General features: G+C 43.7%; 1 protein-coding gene across 1 annotated transcript in view; it reads left to right on the top strand.

Annotated features, from left to right (window-relative positions):
* Slc17a5 (solute carrier family 17 member 5) overlaps nt 1-18,352 on the top strand; it is a 53,557-nt gene extending 35,205 nt beyond the window's left edge. Inside the window, exons 7-11 of the mRNA XM_070012154.1 lie at nt 4,098-4,256; nt 6,146-6,278; nt 9,904-10,051; nt 16,478-16,568; nt 16,962-18,352. Coding sequence (XP_069868255.1) covers nt 4,098-4,256; nt 6,146-6,278; nt 9,904-10,051; nt 16,478-16,568; nt 16,962-17,099 — 669 coding nt within the window. The 3' untranslated portion in view covers nt 17,100-18,352. The remainder of the gene's footprint in view (nt 1-4,097; nt 4,257-6,145; nt 6,279-9,903; nt 10,052-16,477; nt 16,569-16,961) is intronic.
* The last annotated feature ends 456 nt before the right edge of the window (nt 18,353-18,808 follow it).

Raw genomic sequence — 18,808 nt, 5'->3', positions numbered from 1 at the left:
TCTGAAATTTCAGTGACCCCTGAAAACAGACATAGATTGTTCTGGCTTTTCAGAAAGGAACCAGATCTTTGGTTTGTAGGAAATGTGACAGTCTGATACCCCATCCTGTGTATATGTATGGAATCAAAATGGATAAAACATGTTATAGACACAGGACTGAGATTCCATAATGTAACTCATTTCAACAGTGTACAAGCAGTTTAACAAAATGAATACTAGGAACCTGAAATGTGTCTTGTCTGATGGATTGGGAGGTAAAAATCATGTGGGAGCAGATGAATGGAGAGAGAAATGACAGGCAAATAAGTTCATAAGATCCAGTTTATGAACATGCAAATGGAATTGGAGAAGGGATAGGTGAGAGGTAGGGGAGAATGATGGAAAATGCATATGTACATAAATGGAAACCTGCCGTACAACTAGTTGAGAATTTGATAAGAAAGAGAGGAGGGAGGAAGGAAGGAGAGAACCAAAGCCAAGTGCCGGTAGCTCACACCTGCAATCCTAGCTACTCAGGAGGCTAAGAGAAAAAGAAAACAAAAACAGCAACAAAAGACAAACCTCTTGTTTCCATTTCCTGGAGTTCATTTTGATAAATATTATTTTATATGGTCAGATGCACATAGCCATTGTGCCTTTGTGTTTCTCTCTGAAAAACCTTGTTTTTTGTTTTTTGTTTTTTTGGGTCCAGTCGTGGGGCCTGAACTCTGGGCCTGGGCGCTGTCCCTCAGCTCTTCAGCTCAAGGCTAGCGCTCTACCACTTGAGCCACAGCGCCACTTCTAGCTTTTTTTCTTTTTGCTTATGTGGTGCTGAGGAATTGAACCCAGGGCCTCATGCATGCAAGGCAAGCGCTCTACCACTGAGCCACCTTCCCAACACCTTGTTTTTTGTTTTTGTTGTTGTTGGTCAGCCATGGGCTTGAACTCAGGGCCTGAGCACTGTACCTGAGCTCCTTTGCTCAGTGCTACTGTTCTACCACTTTGAGCCACAGCTCTCCTTCAGGTTTTTTGGTAGTTATAGTGGATATAAGAGTCTCAAGTTCGGGCTGGGAAGGTGGCTCAGTGGTAGAGCGCTTGCCTTGCATGCCTGAGGCTCTGGGTTCGATTCCTCAGCACCACATAAGCAAAAAGAAAAAAGCCGAAGTGGCGCTGTGGCTCAAGTGGCAAAGCGCTAGCCTTGAGCTGAAGAGCGGAGGGACAGTGCCCAGGCCCAGAGTTCAGGCCCCACGACTGGACCCAAAAAAAAAAGTCTCAAGTTCACCCAGGCCCTGAGTGCAAGCCCCAGGACTGGCAAAAAAAAAATAAAAAAGCAAAAAGTCTCAGGTTGGCTTTGAACTGTAATCTTAATCCTCAAACCTCAGCTTCCTGAATAACTAGGACTACAGGTATGATCCATCAGCGCCCTCCTCAAAAACACTTTTAAAGGGTCAATAAAATTAGATAAGTAATATGTACCTAAGTTTTAATAGGAAACTATTTTTGCTGTCATTTAAAAATCATTTTTGGGCTGGGAAGGTGGCTCAGTGGTAGAGCACTTGCCTTACATGCATGAGGCCCTGGGTTCGATTCCTCAGCACCACATAAGCAGAAAAGGCCAGAAGTGGCACTGTGGCTCAAGTGGTAGAGTGCTAGCCTTGAGCTGAAGAGCTCAGGGACAGTGCCCAGGCCCAGAGTTCTGACCCCATGACTGGCAAAAAAAAAAAAAAAAAAAAAAAAAAATCATTTTTAAGGGGCTTGGGAGGTGGCTCAGTGGTAGAGCGCTTGCCTTGAATGCATGAAGCCCTGGGTTCTACTCCTCAGCACCATATAGCAGAAAAAGCCAGAAGTGGTGCTGTGGCACTGTGGTTCAAATGGTAGAACGCTAACCCAAGAGCTGAGGGATAGCTCCCAGACCCAGAGTTCAGGACCCAGAACCAACAAAAAAAAAAATCATTTTTAACATAATGTCTAATGAGAGGAATGTGTTTGAAGAGGCTATAATGGTCTGTTGGTGAATTACTGATCTGCTTGGTAAATTAGTAGCTAGCAAAGGACTCATCAGGAGAACTTGCCCCACCTAGTATTCATGTGTCCTTTTTTTTTTTTTTTTTTTTGTCAGTTGTGGGGCCTAACTCTGGGCCTGGGCGCTGTCCCTCCGCTCTTCAGATCAAGGCTAGTGCTCTACCACTTGAGCCACAGTGCCACTTCGGGCTTTTTCTGCTTATGTGGTGCTGAGGAATCAAACCCAGGGTCTCATGCATTTGAGGCAAGCACTCTACCACTGAGCCACCTTCCCAGCTCTTATTCACTAGAACTCTTCCATTGCCTGCTTCTCTGCTAGTTTCTTGAGAAGATTCTTATCAATTTTATGAGGTTTGTTTTAACTAAAACTGTCTTTAAAAATCCCTAGATACAGCTGGATATTGGTGGTTCATGCCTGTAATCCTAGCTTTTCAGGAGGCTGAGAACTGAGGGTTTAGGTTCAAAACCTTACCTGGGTAGGAAAGTCCCTGAGATCCTTATCTCCAATTAACCACCAAAAAACCAGAAGTGGATCTATTGCCCAGGTGGTAGACTGTAGCCTTTAGCAAAAAAATCTCCAGCCAGCACCCACACTCTGAGTTAAAGCCCCAGGACTGGCACCAAAAAAGAAATCACACCTAAATAGGCAGATCTGCTCTGTAAAATTGGAATCTGCCATAAACTACTGAGGACTAGAATACCATTATTAGCCTCTTAATTGGTGAGAATATGCCATAAGGGCCAGCTTACATGTTAAATATTAATAGAGTTTAATTTTTCTTTTATAATAGAAATTAGTAGAAATAGAAATTGTAATAGGTCTTTCTTGAATACCCCTGGGCTGTTTCTACCCTACTTTAAAATATAAGTACTCTTTTTTTTTTTTTTTTGGTGGGTAGTAGGGTTTGAACTCTTGCCCTGGGTGCTATCCCTCAGCTCTTGCTCAAGCCTACTGCTCTACCACTTGAGCCACAACGTCACTTCCAGTTTTCTGGTGGTTAATTGGAGATCAGAGTCTCACAGACTTTCCTGCCCGAGCTAGCTTTGAACCACGATCCTTAGATCTCAACCTCCTGAGTAGCTAGGATTACAGGCGTGAGCCACTGGCACCTGGCAAAACAGCTACTCTTTATGGCTACAAATATAGCCCTTCTGTTGCACACATACACACACACAAAACAAGTTAAGTTTTAGCAAAGATTTATTTAAGAATAACAGGGCAAAAATTGAGAGCCGTAGAAAAAAAGAAACATTTCCTGTTCCCCGTGCAGGAAATGGGAGCTTAAAAACTGCACTCTTTCATTGTTATTTTTTCCTCTGAGATGAGTTCTCCTGTTGCCCAGACTGGGCTTGAACTGTAGGTGTGTGCTATGACACCCAGCTTGCACAATTCATAAAAGTCATTTCAATTGAACAAAGTTTGGGTTGTAAAAACTTTCCTTTACCCTTCTCTCAGCCTCTTAGTATGATTATGAAACTATTCTTGATTTTCATAGAGAAATGGATGCTGAAAGCATCTGATATTCATAAAAAGTGTTAGGGTTGACACTGTGACCCCCCAACATTACTTTCTACTCCCTCCTCTAACTTAACCATGAAGTCTTTAGTTAGTTGTGCGTGCGTGCATGCGTGTGTCTGTGTGTATGCATACGTATAGTATACATGCATGCATGCACCAGTGCTAGGGCTTTGCACTCTCACTTGGCTTTGACATTTTGCTTAAGGCTAGCATTATCCTTGAGCCACACCTCCACTTCTAGCTTTTTTGTTGTTTTGTTAATGGAAGATAAGAGATTTTCTGCCTGAGCTGGCTTTTGACTGTGATCCTCAGACCTCAGCCTACTGAGTAGCTAGAATTAACAGATGTGAGCCACAGCCACCTGGCTTCCACTTAATATTTTTTAATTGGAACAAGTAAACGTTACCAGCACTGTACCTCTAACTGCCATCTTCTGCCTCTGAGGTGTTGACTTTAAATTCTGGAATGTATTAATCAGGCCCAATTCTTTGGGCATTCTAGGTTATGCTCTAGCTAACTAGGACAGATGTAAGTAAGCACTAACACCAATTGTCCTAATGGTTTCTGTTTTCTTCAGCTTTCTTTCCAGAAGTCAGTACCATGGATATCTATCTTAAAATCACTGCCACTTTGGGCCATTGTTGTTGCACACTTTTCTTACAACTGGACTTTCTATACTTTACTGACATTATTGCCTACTTACATGAAGGATATCCTCAGATTTAATGTTCAAGAGGTAAGAAAAAATAATCATCTGCTTTTTTTTTTTTTGTCAGTTGTGGGGCTTGAACTCAGGAAGCTGGGTACTGAGCCTCTTTGTGCTCCAGGCTAGCACTCTACCACTTGAGCCACAGCACCACTTCTAGTTTTTGAGCGGTTAATTGGAGATAAGAGTCTCACAGGGACTTGTCTGCCTGGTCTGGCTTCAAACTGCCTCAGAACTCAGCCTCTTGAGTAGCTAGGGTTACAGGTAAGCTAGCTTCCTTTTATGTAGAGTATATAATTAACATTACACAGAAAATTTGTTTTCATCTCTTTGAAATTCATTTATTTTTATTTTATATCTTCCATTTTAGTTTGTCGTATTAAATTTTATAGACTTTTTCCTTCATTATTGTTATTGTGGTGGTATTAGTCGTGGGGCTTGAACTCAGGTCCTGGGCTCTGTCCCTGAGTTCTTTTTTGCTCAAGGCTAGCATTCTACCACTTTGAGGCACAGTGCCACTTCAGGTTTCTGATCATTAATTGGAGATAAAAGTGTCATGGACTTTCCTTTCTGGGCTGGCTTCAAACTATGATCCTCAGATTTCAGCCTTCTAAGTAGCTAGGCTCACAGGAATGAGCCACCAGTGTCCGGGTTCCACCAGTGCCCAGGCTCTAGACTTCTTCCTTTTTCTTGGCTAATTGGTTGATTTTGAGAGAGTCTCACGGTGTAGCCCAAGCTAGCCTTCAGCCCACAGTGTAACCTAGCTAATCTCAAACTTCAGATTCTCCTACCTCTAAGTGCTGGATTTCAGATGTGTACCAGTGTATCCAACTGAGAGAGACACTCCTTCCCCCCACAAACACTCTCTCTCTCATTTGTTCTTTTGTTTGTTTTAGTGGTCCTGGGACCAGAACTCAGGGCCTCACACTTACTCAGCTTGCTTGTCCCACTGGTACTTACTTTGCCACTTGAGCCACACTTCCAACCCTACTTTTTGCTGGTTATTTTAGACATGGGCACATACACACGCACACACACACACATTTTATTTGACACTGATCTTATGTGTGCACACGGGCACACACACACACATATATATGCTAGTTCTAAGGCTTGAGCTCAAGGTCCAGGTGTTGCATCTGAGCTTAAGTCTAGTGCTCTACAACTTGATTCACAGCTCCATTTTTGGATTATTGGTGATTAATTGGAGATAAGAGTTTCACAATCCATTTTCTGGTATGTTGTACATTTTTAAACATTTTATAAATATTTTGTGACTTTAAAAAAAAAAAAAAGTTTCACAATCTTTCCTGGGTTCTAACCGCAGTTGTCATCTATTAGTCTCCTGAGTAGCTACGATTACAGGTGTAAGCCACCAGCATACAACTTGATAAAAATAAATAAGAAGTAAAAATTAGCCTGGCACCGGTAGCTCACATCTGTAATCCTAGCTACTCAGGAGACTGAGATCTGAGGATCACGGTTCAAAGCCAGCCCGAGCAGGAAAGTCTGTGAGACTCTTATCTCCAACCAACCACTAGAAAACTGGAAGTGGTGCTATGGTTCAAGTGGCAGAATGCTTGCCTTGATATGAAGAATACAGGGACAGCACCCAAACCCAGAGTTCAAGCCCCATGACCGACCAAAAAAGAAAGAAAAAAGAAAGAAAAATTAGGACTGGGAATATAGCTTAGTGATACAGTGTTTGCCTAGCATGCATGAAGCCCTGGGTTCAATTCCCCTGGGGTCAACCACATAAACAGAAAAAACTGGAAGAAGCAATGTGGCTCAAAGGTAGAGCACTAGCCTTGAGCACAGAGTAGCTTAAGGACAATGCCCAGGCCCTGAGTTCAAGCCCCAGGACTGGCAAAAAAGAAAGAAAAAAAAGAATCAAGCCTGTGTTTTCTTACCCCTTACAGAATGGTGTTTTATCTGCATTGCCTTATTTTGGCTGTTGGTTATGTATGATCCTGTCTGGTCAAGCTGCTGACAACTTAAGGGTCAAATGGGATTTTTCCGCTTTAAATGTTCGAAGAATTTTTACCTTTATAGGTAAGTTAAGCAAGTCAAGTTTTAGGTTTTTGTGTCTCGGGGATTGTGTGTTGGGGATTTACCACAGGATCTTGAACTTGCTAGCCAGGAGTTTTTGCACTGTGTCCCCAGGCCTCACTGCTTTAGTGGGGTCTCACCTGTTATCAGGGTCAGCTGAACCACAGTCTGCCTAATTACGCCACCCTTGCAGCTGAGATGACGTGTGAGTTTATTGACTGAGATAGAAGTCTTACTAACTTTACCCAGGCGGCCTCACACCACAGTCCTCCTGATCTTCCACTTCCGAGGCTGGGATTACAGGGGTAAGCCACCACAGAAAGTAGTGAATGAGTTTTTGTTTTGTTTACAGTTATCAAGACATAAGAAAACAAAGTGTTTTCCTATTTTTACATACAATATTCAACACCAAAAACACTCTGCCTTGGATTAAAAAAAAAAATTATAATGAGCTTTTCCCCCAAATGACCAGTTCTACAGTTGACGTCAACTGAGGGTGGGAAAATTCAGCTCTTCCACTCCTGGAAAGTAGCTCACAGAACTCAGAAAAACACTTCATTCATGCTCGCTTCCTTGTTAGGAAAGGTTCCAATGGGTAATCTGATGGGCCAGATTGAGCAGGGTAAGGTAGGTGGAAAGCGGGGGGGGGGGGGGGGGGGTGGCATGTGTGGGGTCCCATCCCCTCCCCAGGGTCCCCACCCTCCACGCTGCTCAGAAGCTCATCCTGCACAGTCTCCCCGGGTAGCCCAGGCTGGCCACAAACTGAGAATCACCTTACCCCTAAATCTTCAGACATGGGGGTGTACACCTGCCCCTGACCTTGTTCTTTGGAGTTAGTGTCAATGCTCAATTCACTAGACAGGAATAGCTGAGTAAATCATTGGTCCTTGTGATCAACTCCATTTTCTTTCCTTCTTTCTTTCCTTCTTTCTTTCCTTCTTTCTTTCCTTCTTTCTTTCCTTCTTTCTTTCTGTCCAGTCTTGGGGCCTGAACTCTGGGCCTGGGCGCTGTCCCTCAGCTCTTCAGCTCAAGGCTAGCGCTCTCCCACTTGAGCCACAGTGCCCTTCCAGCTTTTTTCTTTTTGCTTATGTGGTGCTGAGGAATCGAACCCAGGGCTTCATGCATGCAAGGCAAGCGCTCTACCACTGAGCCACCTTCCCAGCCCCATCCCTCAGCTCTTCAGCTCAAGGCTAGCACTCTACCCCTTGAGCCACAGCACCACTTCTGGTTTTCTGGTAGTTAATTGGAGATAAGAGTCTCAATCCTGATCCTCAGATCTCAGCCTCCTGAGCAGGTAGGATTACAGGTATGAGCCACTGGCACCCAGCTCAACTCTATTTTCTGCTCCTCTCTCCTCCCCAGAGACTGGAGAATAGCGCTAAAAGTCCAACCCTCTAAACATACACTAATCACACCTGTAGTCCCAGCTACTGGGGAGGCTGAAGTGGAAAAGATTACTTGAGCCCAAGAGTTTGAGGCTAAGCTGGGTGCCGATGCCTCTCAACTGTAATCCTAGCTATCTACACAAGCAGAGATCTGAGGATCACAATTCAAAGCCAGCATGGGTAGAAAAGTCCCCATGAAATTCTTTTTTTTTTTTTTTTTTTTTTTTTTGTCGGTCGTGGGGCTTGAACTCTGGGCCTGGGTGCTGTCCCTCAGCTCTTCAGCTCAAGGCAAGCGCTCTACCACTTGAGCTACAGCGCCACTTCCGGTTTTCTGGTGGTTTTATTGGAGATAGGAGTCTCACGGTCTTTCCTGCCCGGGCTGGCTTTGAACCGCGATCCTCAGATCTCAGCCTCCTGAGTAGCTAGGATTACAGGCGTGAGCCACCAGCGCCCGGCCCCATGAAATTCTTTAACTCCAATAAATGACTCAAGAAAGTAGGAAGTTGGTGCTGTGGGTCAAGTGGTAGAGTGCTAGCCTTGAGCACAAAAGAGGTTCAGGGACAGTGGCCAGGTCCTGAGTTCAAGCCCTAGGACCAGCAAAAAAAAAAAAAAAAAAGTTTGAGACTAACCTCAATAATATAGTGAGATACCACCTAAAATTTAAAAAGTGGAGCCAGGTGCCAGTGGCTCATACCTGTTATCCTAGCTACTCGGGATGCTGAGATCTGAGGATCGCAATTCAAAGCCATCATGGGTAGAAAAGTCCCCATGAAACTCTTTAACTCCAATAAATGACTCAAGAAAGTAGGAAGTTGGTGCTGTGGGTCAAGTGGTAGAGCACTCGCCTTGAGCTAAAGAGAGGTGAGGGACAGCGCTCAGGCCCAGAGTTCAAGCCCCACAACCAACAAAAAAAAAAAAAAAAAAAAAAAGTGGACAGCCGGGCACCAGTGGCTGTAATCCTAGCTACTCAGGAGGCTGAGATCTGAGGATCTCCCTCCAGAGCCATCTCAGGCAGGAAACTGTATGAGACTTATCTCCAATTAACAACCAGGAAACCAGAAGAGGCGCTGTGGCTCAAGTGGTAGAGTGCTAGCCTTGAGCTGAAGAGCTGAGGACAGCGCCCAGAGTTCAAGACCCACGACTGACCAAAAAAAAAAAAGAAAGAAAGAAATGGACATAGTGGCACCTGCCTCTAATCCCAGTACTCAAGAGGCTAAGGCAGGAAATTCATGAATTTGAGACGGCCAACCTGGGCTACATAGTGAACTCTGTCTCATAAATCCATTTGTTAATTAATTAAACAGAAACTAGGAGCATGCATCACCAAGTACTTTATTAGCAAACAAAGATGATTTGGGGGGGGCGGTCCAGTCGTGGGGCCTGAACTAAGGGCTTAGGTGCTGTCCCTCAGCTCTTTAGCTCAAGGCTAGCGCTCTACCACTTGAGCCACGGCACCACTTCTGGCTTTTTTCTTTTTGCTTATGTGGTGCTGAGGAATCGAATCCAAGGCCTCATGCATGCAAGGCAAGCGCACTACCACTGAGCCACCTTCCCAGCCTCACAAAGATGATTTTATCTGAGGGTTTTAGTGCCAAGAACCAAGGATCAAGACCAAATCTACACTTTTTACATCTCAGTGCCACAACAGTGGGAAGAAAATTTAAGTGATAATAAAAAGTAAAGTGAAAATAATTCTAAGCTTCTGTCTCTTCTTTAAGTGAATATATACTGAATTTCAAAATGTTTACCAAAGAAAGTGAACAGAGCATACACTAAATACCAGCCCCAGTTATTGGATGGCACTGCTGTCACACACCTGAGGTCTACACGATGAGATGTGCATGTTGTGGTTAGAAGCAAAACGGCTTGGTTTCTGACATCACTCAATAGACCCCAGTATTTCACTTACCTACTTTGCCTGTATGAATTTAAATTGCAATGAGTCAGGTGCCATTTCCCTCTATGACCATAGTTTTCTGTCATTCTCTTGTTCTCTTCTCTACTACCATAGAACCTTAGCTAAGTCCTGGTCACATGCAAACACTACAATAATTAGTATAGATAGTGTAATAGTAGTAGTATAATGAGGTCTTATCCCCATGTTTTCTAGCAGTTTTTCTATAAGGAAACTTTCCATCAGTCTTTCAAGCAGTTCAGTGTTTATCCAGTAGGTAGCAGCAGTGTCAAATGTCAGGTTTTATGGAAAGAATACTAATGGTAGGCTTCTTTTCCTTTATGTCCAGGCATGATTGGACCTGCCATATTCCTGGTTGCCGCTGGGTTTATAGGCTGTGATTATTCCTTGGCTGTTGCATTCCTCACTATATCAACTACACTTGGAGGCTTTTGTTCTTCAGGGTTCAGCATCAACCACCTGGATATTGCTCCTTCGTGAGTACAAATATAGATTCTCATAATTGGCTATTTTTATAATGATATCTATAAGTATAAAATTTATCAATTTAGCATTTTGTGTGTGTGTGCCAGTCCTAGGACTTCAACTCACTTCTTGGGCACTGTCCCTGAGATGATTTTTTTGCTCAAGGCCAGCATTCTACCAGTTGAGCCACAGCTACTTCCAGCTTTTTGGTGGTTAATTGGAGATAAGAATCTCATGGGCTGGGAAGGTGGCTCAGTGGTAGAGTGCTTGCCTTGCATGCATGAGGCCTTGGGTTCGATTCCTCAGCACCACATAAACAAAAAGAAAAAAGCCGGAAGTGGCACTGTGGCTCAAGTGGTAGAGCGCTAGCCTTGAGTTGAAGAGCTGAGGGACAGCGCCCAGGCCCAGAGTTCAGGCCCCACGACTGGACCCCCCCCAAAAAAAAAAAAAAAGAGTCTCAGGGACTTTCCTGCCCCAGCTGGATTAGAACCAGGATCCTCTACATCTCAGCCTCCTAAGTAGCTACGATTATAGGAATGAGCCACCAATACCTGGTTCCAATTTAGCCATTTTAAGTTTCTAACTGGAATTTTATGCCCACTAAATACTATGCCCTCATGCCGCTCCTCCCATATCCTGGTAACCATCATTCTGCCTTTTGCTTCTGTAAGTTTGACTCCTTGTGAAAGACTGAATCCTTTGCAAAATTTCAACTTACATAGTTGTTTTTAAACTTTTAATCTTGCTCTCTAACATTTGAAATAAAAGAAAATTGGAGCATGAAGTAAGAATTGGAGCTATTGCCAAAAAATGAAAGCAGATACTACGAAAAAAAAAAAGTCAAGTGCAATGAACTGAACTATTTTCTGGCTAGCTTAGAGTCCAGTGTCATGACCCAAGTCACAGATTGATCCAAGTAAAGTACTAAATATTAGTGAACTGTTAGAAAAAGAAAATACTGGCTGGGTGCCAGTGGCTCACACACATTATCCAGGAGACTGAGATCTGAGGATCTGAGTTCAAAGCCTGCCCAAGCAAGAAAGCTTCCATGACATTCTTTATTACCAATGAACTACCAGAAAACTGGAAGTGGTGCTGTGGCTTAAAATGATAGAGCACTAGCCTTGAACAAAATAGCTCAGGGACAGTGCCCAGGCCCTGAGTTCAAACCCCACTACCAAAAAGAAAAGAAAACTGATCACTAAGGAACCAGCACTGGTTCACTAATAGCCAAAATAGCCCAAGTTCTCTATATGATTTCTAGCCTATACAGTAAAGGAAGATTTGATTTGTTAGGATTTGGGGACAGGATAGACAAAGATGAATTGGATGTATGATTCAATAAAAATTTACACTTACTAAATCTTAATATAATGTATTTTGGCAGTTTAGTAACATAAATAATGCCTGCAAGCCATTGCAGAAGGGAAGAGAATGGTGAGTGTGTCTGTAGCTAAGGTAAAAAGGACCAACATACTTGTTTTCAGTTGACCAAGACACTAGATTGTGAGTATGAACAAACACAAGGTTATATAAAGATGCATCTGTAAGGTTACTTCATCAAAGTCAAGATTATTTTTCACTATTATATTTTGACATAACCCTTCAAATGAGTTTCCAGTTTTTGTTTTCAGGCTAGAATTTCCTGGCTTAGAGAACAGTAGTGGCTAAGCAAATTGGTACCATCAATAGTTGCAGCTTCTCAAAAGGCAAAGGCAAGAATATCACAAGTTTGAGACTAGTGTAGCCAACTTAGCCAGACCTTCTTTCAAAACAAAATCTTCCAAGGAGTTGACGAACACTTTTCAGGAGTAGGCTGAAGACTGTAGCTCAGCCATACAAAGTTCAACCAGGGCCATGAAAACAAATAAAAATAATAACCAAAAAACCCAAAAAAAAAAAAAAAAAAAACCAAAATCTTCACTGATGAATATGAACTATGCGGGACTGGGAATGTGTCTTAGTGGTAGAGTGCTTGCCTAGCATGCATGAAGCTCTAGGTTCGATTCCTCAGTACCACATAAACACAAGCCAGAAGGGGCACTGTGACCTCGAGCACAAAGAGGTTCAAAAACAGTGCCCAGGCCCTGAGTTCAAGCTCCAGGACTGGCAAAAGGGTAGGGGGGAGGGAAGGAGGGAGAGGGGAAAGAGGGAAAGAAAGAAAAGAACTATGCTGGGCAGGTAGCTCAGTGGTAGAGTGCTTACCTTGCATGCATGAGGCCCTGGGTTCGATTCCTCAGCACCACATAAGCAGAAAAGGCCGGAAGTGGCACTGTGGCTCAAGTGGTAGAGCGCTAGCCTTGAGCTAAAGAGCTGAGGGACAGTGCAAGCTGGAAGTGGCACTGTGGCTCAAGTTGTACAGCATTCACCTCAAGTTGAAGAGCTTAGGAACAGCATCCAGGCCCAGAGTTCAGGCCCCACAACCAGACCCAAAAAGAAAAAAGAAAAAGAAAAAAAAAATGACAAGAAAATAAAACAGTTGCTATGGGGATAGATACCAGCAGATAGGAAGATGGCCAACAGAGATGGCAAGTGAAATACTTTGTATGCATGCATAAAAACAATGATGAAATGTGTTGAGATTGTTTCAAGAAGTGAAAGAGGAAGGAGAGTGAGGAGGGTGAGCTGGATTGAGGTACACTGTACTCATGTATGGAGATGTCACAGTGAAACCCCCTTGTACAACTACTACATGCTAATAAAAATGCAAAATAAAGTAAAACCTTAAGCCAGGTACTCCTGGTCACACCTGTAATCCTAGCTACTCCAGAGGCCTCAGCCTCTGTGTGAGCCAACCTGGGCAGATAAATCCAGAGACTTAATTCCAGTTACCTAGCAAAAAGCCAGAGGTGAAGCTGGGTGCTGGTGGCTCATGCCTGTAATTCTAGAGACTCAGGAAGATGAGATCTGAGGATCATAGTTTGAAGCCAGCCTAAGCAAGAAAGTCCATGAGACTTGAACAACCAAAAAGCCAGAAGTGTAGTTCTGGCTCAAGTAATAGAACATCAGCCTTGAGTACAAAAGCTAAGGAATAGCACCCAGCCCCCTGAATCCAAGCCTCAGTAACAGCACACCAATAAAAGGTTAATATTTCTACTAGCATATTTCTACTAGCATATAATTGTGTACATGGCTTTTCCTCCATAGAATGAAATAGAGATTCTCAATGAATATTTCTGAAGGGAATTGAATAGATTTGCAGTGGCTGCTTCAACACAATTCTCATTCTTGAGCAGCATAAAATCCAGACTGAAGCCATAATACAGTATGTTTTCTCCCATGGCTATTACTCTCTCCCAGCCTGGCCAAGTGTAATATAAATACCTGAATGAACTTCTTGGTGCTGACACATAGAATTTCACAGCATTCATCTGCACTTAATATCTGTCACTAAAAGACCTGGCAATGCAGCACTTGGCCCCTCCTACTGCCACGGTGTTAATGGTTTAAAAGAGAGAGAGAGACAAGGCCTGCCAAGGTTGAGTAATTTAAGATACCCTCCCTCCAGGGGATAAGCCAGAACGATCTCTGTGCATAAGTGTGCTATTGGGGCATGTAGGCATGGATTTAAAACATAGTTTCCGAAGTTAAGCTGGGCACCAGTGTCTCATATCTATAATTCTAGCTACTCAGGAGGCTGAGATGTATGTTGGTTCAAAGCCAGCCTGGACAGGAAAGATCATGAGCCCCCCCCCCCTTTTTTTTTTTTTTTTTTTTGGTTGTGGGACTTGAACTCTGGACCTGGGTGCTGTTCCTAAGCTCTTCAACTTGAAGTGAATGCTGTACAACTTGAGCCACAGCGCCACTTCTGGTTTTCTGGAGGTTAACTGGATATACGTCTCAGACTTTCCTGCCCTGGGCTGGCTTTGAACCGTGATCCTCAGATCTCAACCTCCTGAGTAGCTAGGATTATAGGTCTGAGCCACTGGTGCCCACTGTCACCTGGCTGATCAGGAGACTCTTATCTCCAGTTAATCACTAAACCTGAAGTGGAACAGTGGCTCAAGGAGTAGAGTGCTAGCCTTCAGCACAAAAGCTCAGAGACAGTACCTAGGCCCTCAGTTCTGGCCCCAGAACCAGTATACCAAAAAAAAAAGTTTATATAGGGTTTGGGGGAGGGGGAAGGCAGTCCTCAGCTTTTGTGCTCAAGATTGGTACTTTACAACTTGAGTCACAGCTCCGCTTCTGCTTCTTTTGGTGGTGGTTATTTGGACATAAGAATCTCACCGACTTTCTTGCCTGTGCTGGCTTCAAACCTCAATCCTCAGATTTCAGCCTCCTGAGAAGTAGGATTACAGGTGCGAGCCACCAGCACCCTCCTTGTTTATAATAATTTCAACAGAGCTTTTGTTTGTTTTTCTCATTTAGGCACCTTTCTATTCACAGTAGCGAATGTATGTCAGACCCATGGCCTGCAACCTAGGTACTGAGGATCCTAGTCCTGATAGAAATGCCTTATCCAAAAAAAAAAAAAAAAAAAAGGCCAGGCACCAATGGCTCACGCTGTAATCCTAGGTACTCAGTAGGCTGAGATATGAGGGTCTGTTCAAATCCAGCCTGAGTAGGAAAGTCCTTGAGACTCTTATCTCCAATAAACCACCAGACTACCGAAAGTGGTGCTATGGCTCAAGTGGTAGAGTGCTTACCTTGAGCTAAAGAGCTTAGGGACAGTGCCCAGGCTCAGAGTTCAAGCACCAAGACTGACAAAAAAAAAAAAAAAAGAATTTCATGGGGGTTTTGGTGATGGTAGTGGCAGTGTTATTGTTTTGTTTTTCCTTTTCTTGGGGGCAGGGGGTGGGGAAGATGAGTACTCAAGTAGGGCAAAAAAATTTTTTTTTTTTTTAATTTTTTTTTGGTCCAGTTGTGGGGCCTGAACTCTGGGCCTGAGCACTGTCCCTCAGCCCTTCAGCTCAAGGCTAGTGCTCTACCACTTGAGCCACAGCTCCACTTCCGGCTTTTTTCTTTTTGCTTATGTGGTGCTGAGGAATTGAACCCAGGGCCTCAGGCATGCAAGGCAAGCGCTCTACCACTGAGCCAACTTCCCAGCCCGGGCAAAAAAATTTTTTAAGATTTGCATTTAAACATTAAATAAGAATATCTCATTCTCAAAAAAAAAAAAAAAAAAGAATATCTCATTCTCCTAAGATATCTTCTTAAAAGAAATCATTGCATTTGAGAAACGTTTTCCAAACTTGCTAGCAATACCTGTTGCTTTCTTTGGTCATACTCACACAATGTAGAACAAACTTGTCTCCCCAGGCAATGTAGAAGATTTAGCTGTAAGCAAAATAATCACTGGTGAAATCAGTATGTTATAAAATTACATATTTCACATGGTCTCATATTTACAATAATATACTAGAAGTAGAAACATAGTAAAACTAATTAGAATACCAAAATGTTAATGCTGATTGTCTCTATTTGAAAGAATTACACCGTTCTTTTTGTTGTTGTTGTTGTTTTTCTTTGTCTGTCATGGGGCTTGAACTCTGGGCTGGGTGCTGTCCCACAGCTCTTCAGCTCAAGGCGAGCATTCTACTGCTTGAGCTACAGTACCACTTCCGGTTTTCTGGTGATTTATTGGAGACAAGAGTCTCATGGTCTTTCCTGTCCAGGCTGACTTTGAACCATGATCCTCAGATCTCAGCCTCCTGAGTAGCTAGGATTACAGGCGTGAGCCACCAGCGCCCAGCTCTGTTTTTTGTTGTTATTTTTGTTGTGGTCGGTCATGGGACTTGAACTCTAGGCCTAGGGGGGGAAACAATTTTTTTTAACTCAGCGGGACATTGGTGGCTCATACCTGTAATGTAATGCCTAGCTAAGAGAATAAGGATCACACAATTCAAAGCTAGACAGGGTAGGAAAGTTCACTAGACCCCATCTTCAGAATAGCCAGCAAGGGCTGGGAAGGTGGCTCAGTGGTAGAGCGCATGCCTTGCATGCCAGAGGCCCTGGGTTCGATTCCTCAGCACCACATAAGCAAAAAGAAAAAAAGCCGGAAGTGGCGCTGTGGCTCAAGTGATAGAGCACTAGCCTTGAGCTGAAGGAGCTGAGGGACAGCGCCCAGGCAGAGGTCAGGCCACACGGCCAGACCCAAAAAAAACAAAACAAAACAAAAAAAAACAGAATAGCCAGCAAAAAAGCAAGGTTGGGAATGTGGTCAAGTACCACACACACACATGCACACACACACACACACACACACCGTACACAACAGCTTTTATCCAGAGATCATATGTATGAAAAGTCATGTCAGCACTCTTATCATTTCAATGGCCTGTTCCTCTATGCAATGTCACAACACTAATGAACAATTGGAATATGTTTTTTCATCAGCTAAATACAAAATCCCAGTTGAGTAAGTCATTTTACAAGTGTATGAGCTCAGAGCAGAGCGCCATGTGGCGCGTGTGACCGAGCGTCTTATGCTTCCGCAGGTACGCTGGGGTGCTGCTGGGCATCACCAACACCTTCGCCACCATCCCAGGCATGGTCGGGCCTCTCATCGCTACAAGTCTGACCACACACGTGAGTCATTCCTTCACTTGTCCACTAAAAATGTTTGGGAAGGGGGAGTAGCGGTGTGGCTTAGTGGTAGAGTGCTTGCCTAGCAAGCATGAAGCCCTGGGTTCGATTCCTCAGCACCACAAACACAGAAAAAGCTGGAAGTGGTGCTGTGGCTCAAGTGGTAGAATACTAGCCTTGAGCAAAAGAAGCTCACCCAGACTGTGAGTTCAAGCCCCAGGACTGGCAAATAATAACAAAATGTGTCTGTGTTACTGGAGCTCATCTCAGTCCTGTGTAATAGTCCACCATAGCCCTTATGCTGTAGGACTGACTATAAGGTGGTTTCAGACATGGGCTTTGACCAGTAATGCTGCCGTGATGCCCACTATGTGGATTTTCTTTCTTTCTTTGTAGAACACGGTTACCGAATGGCAAATCGTCTTCTATATCGCTGCTATTATTAATGTATTCGGTGCCATTTTCTTTATGGTATTCGCCAAAGGTGAAGTGCAGAGCTGGGCTCTCAGTGATCAGCATGGACACAGAAACTGACGAAGCCAATAAAGAATCCTGTCTCCAGTGATGTATTTGTTTATCATGTAACCTGAAAGTGCCTTTGAGATTTTAATGTGTAAGCATTCTATATACAAAAAAAAAAGTGTACTTGTGATAGTTTTTTTAAGGTTTGTAATCAGGAAGTGTCACTAGATGCCAGATGAGTAAAATGAGCAATTTTTAATTAATAATAATATATAAGCTGAACCTCTTACTTCAAGTTCACAAATGTAGCTCCAAGTCAAGGAGCAGGAAGTAGCGGCAACACTTAAGGAAGTGAGCTGAAATGGACCCAGTTCCTCGGCTTAAATAATCTAGATTCTAACTCTTAGATCTTAGAGCACACCCACTCTTGTTCACTTTTCTCATAAAAATGATGTATCCCTGACAAACGTGAGCTGCCAGCCACCATCTAAAGAGGCCTGGTAGAGACTAAGGGCCACCTGCCCAGGCGGCCGCCGGCCTCAGCGCCACGGCCCAGGGCTTAGCAGGGGCTGCATATATGCTCACGCCTGCGCCAGAACTTTGGATGGCATTTTCCCTGGGGGCTCCTCGTGTGTGAAACTCAGAGCAGACAGAAGCCAGCCAGCCCAGCCATAGACTGCAGGGATCCCTCTGCTGCCCTCCCAAGGAAAGGGGGAAACAGTGTCACCAGACTGCAGCTGCTTCCCGGACATCAGAATACAAGCTCCCAAATCCCAGGGGGTTCTGAGATAATGAAGAAGGAAACAAAATAGCTCATTTTTTTTCTTCAGCTTGCCTTCATGTAAGATGCAGTGACTTTGAGGGCTGCGGGTGTAGCCCAGAGGCCCTGGGTGCAATCAGTCCCCAGCTGCAAATGAGAGACTCAGAATGGCCTCCAGGCCTGCGGTGAGGGTAACCACCTTTACTTCTGGGTCCTCAACTTGTATTTTTCCACTTCCCTTTCCTGACCCATCTCTTGGTGGTGAGTAAGGCAGTGGGGTATAGATCTGGTATAACTCCTGTCTTATCATGCACAAGGCCCTGGGTTCAATCCCCAGCACTCCAAAAAACAAAACAGACAAAGAGAGAAGAAAGTAGATCAAACTTGATTTATGTTTTATTTGTTCAACACTACCTGTAATGTCTCAACTGAAATCTGTTTAATGTAACATGATGTGAATACATTTACGTAAATTTATTTTTAAATTTGTAAATATAAATTACATTGCTATGGTGATATTTCTTTTATAAATCATCGAAATAAACCTTTTGGGTTGATCTTTGGATCTGATGGTTCTGTGGTTTTTTCCTAGCGTTCTCGGGGAGTGTGAGCATCTACCTGTGCATGCAGGAAGCAGTGGAGGTGTGGCTTAAGTGGTAGAGTATTAGACTTGAACTTTAAAAGACTGAGACAACACCCAGGCGCTGAGTTTGAGCCCCAGAATAGGAGTGTGCACACATGCATGCACGCACACACACATACACACACACAGAGCTTATAGATGGCAATTAGTGTTAAACAGTTCATTTGGGGAGTTTTTTTTTTGGGGGGTGGTAGGGTTGCTAGTCATGGGGTTTGAATTTAGGGACTGGGTGCTGTCCCTGAGCCTCTTAGTGCTTAAGGCTAGTGTTCTACCACTTGAGCTACAGCACTTCTGGCTTTTTCTGAGTAGTTTATTGGAGATAAGCGTCTCATGGCCGTTTTCTGCCTGGGCTGGCTTTGAACCAGGATGCTCAGATCT

This window comes from Dipodomys merriami, unplaced genomic scaffold (genome assembly GCF_024711535.1).
Source record: "Dipodomys merriami isolate MVZ:Mamm:240054 unplaced genomic scaffold, mDipMer1.0.p SCAF_89, whole genome shotgun sequence".
NCBI classification, from domain to species: Eukaryota; Metazoa; Chordata; class Mammalia; order Rodentia; family Heteromyidae; genus Dipodomys; species Dipodomys merriami.
The sequence above is the reverse complement of the archived record's forward strand: the minus strand, read 5'-3'. Positions and strand labels throughout refer to the sequence as shown.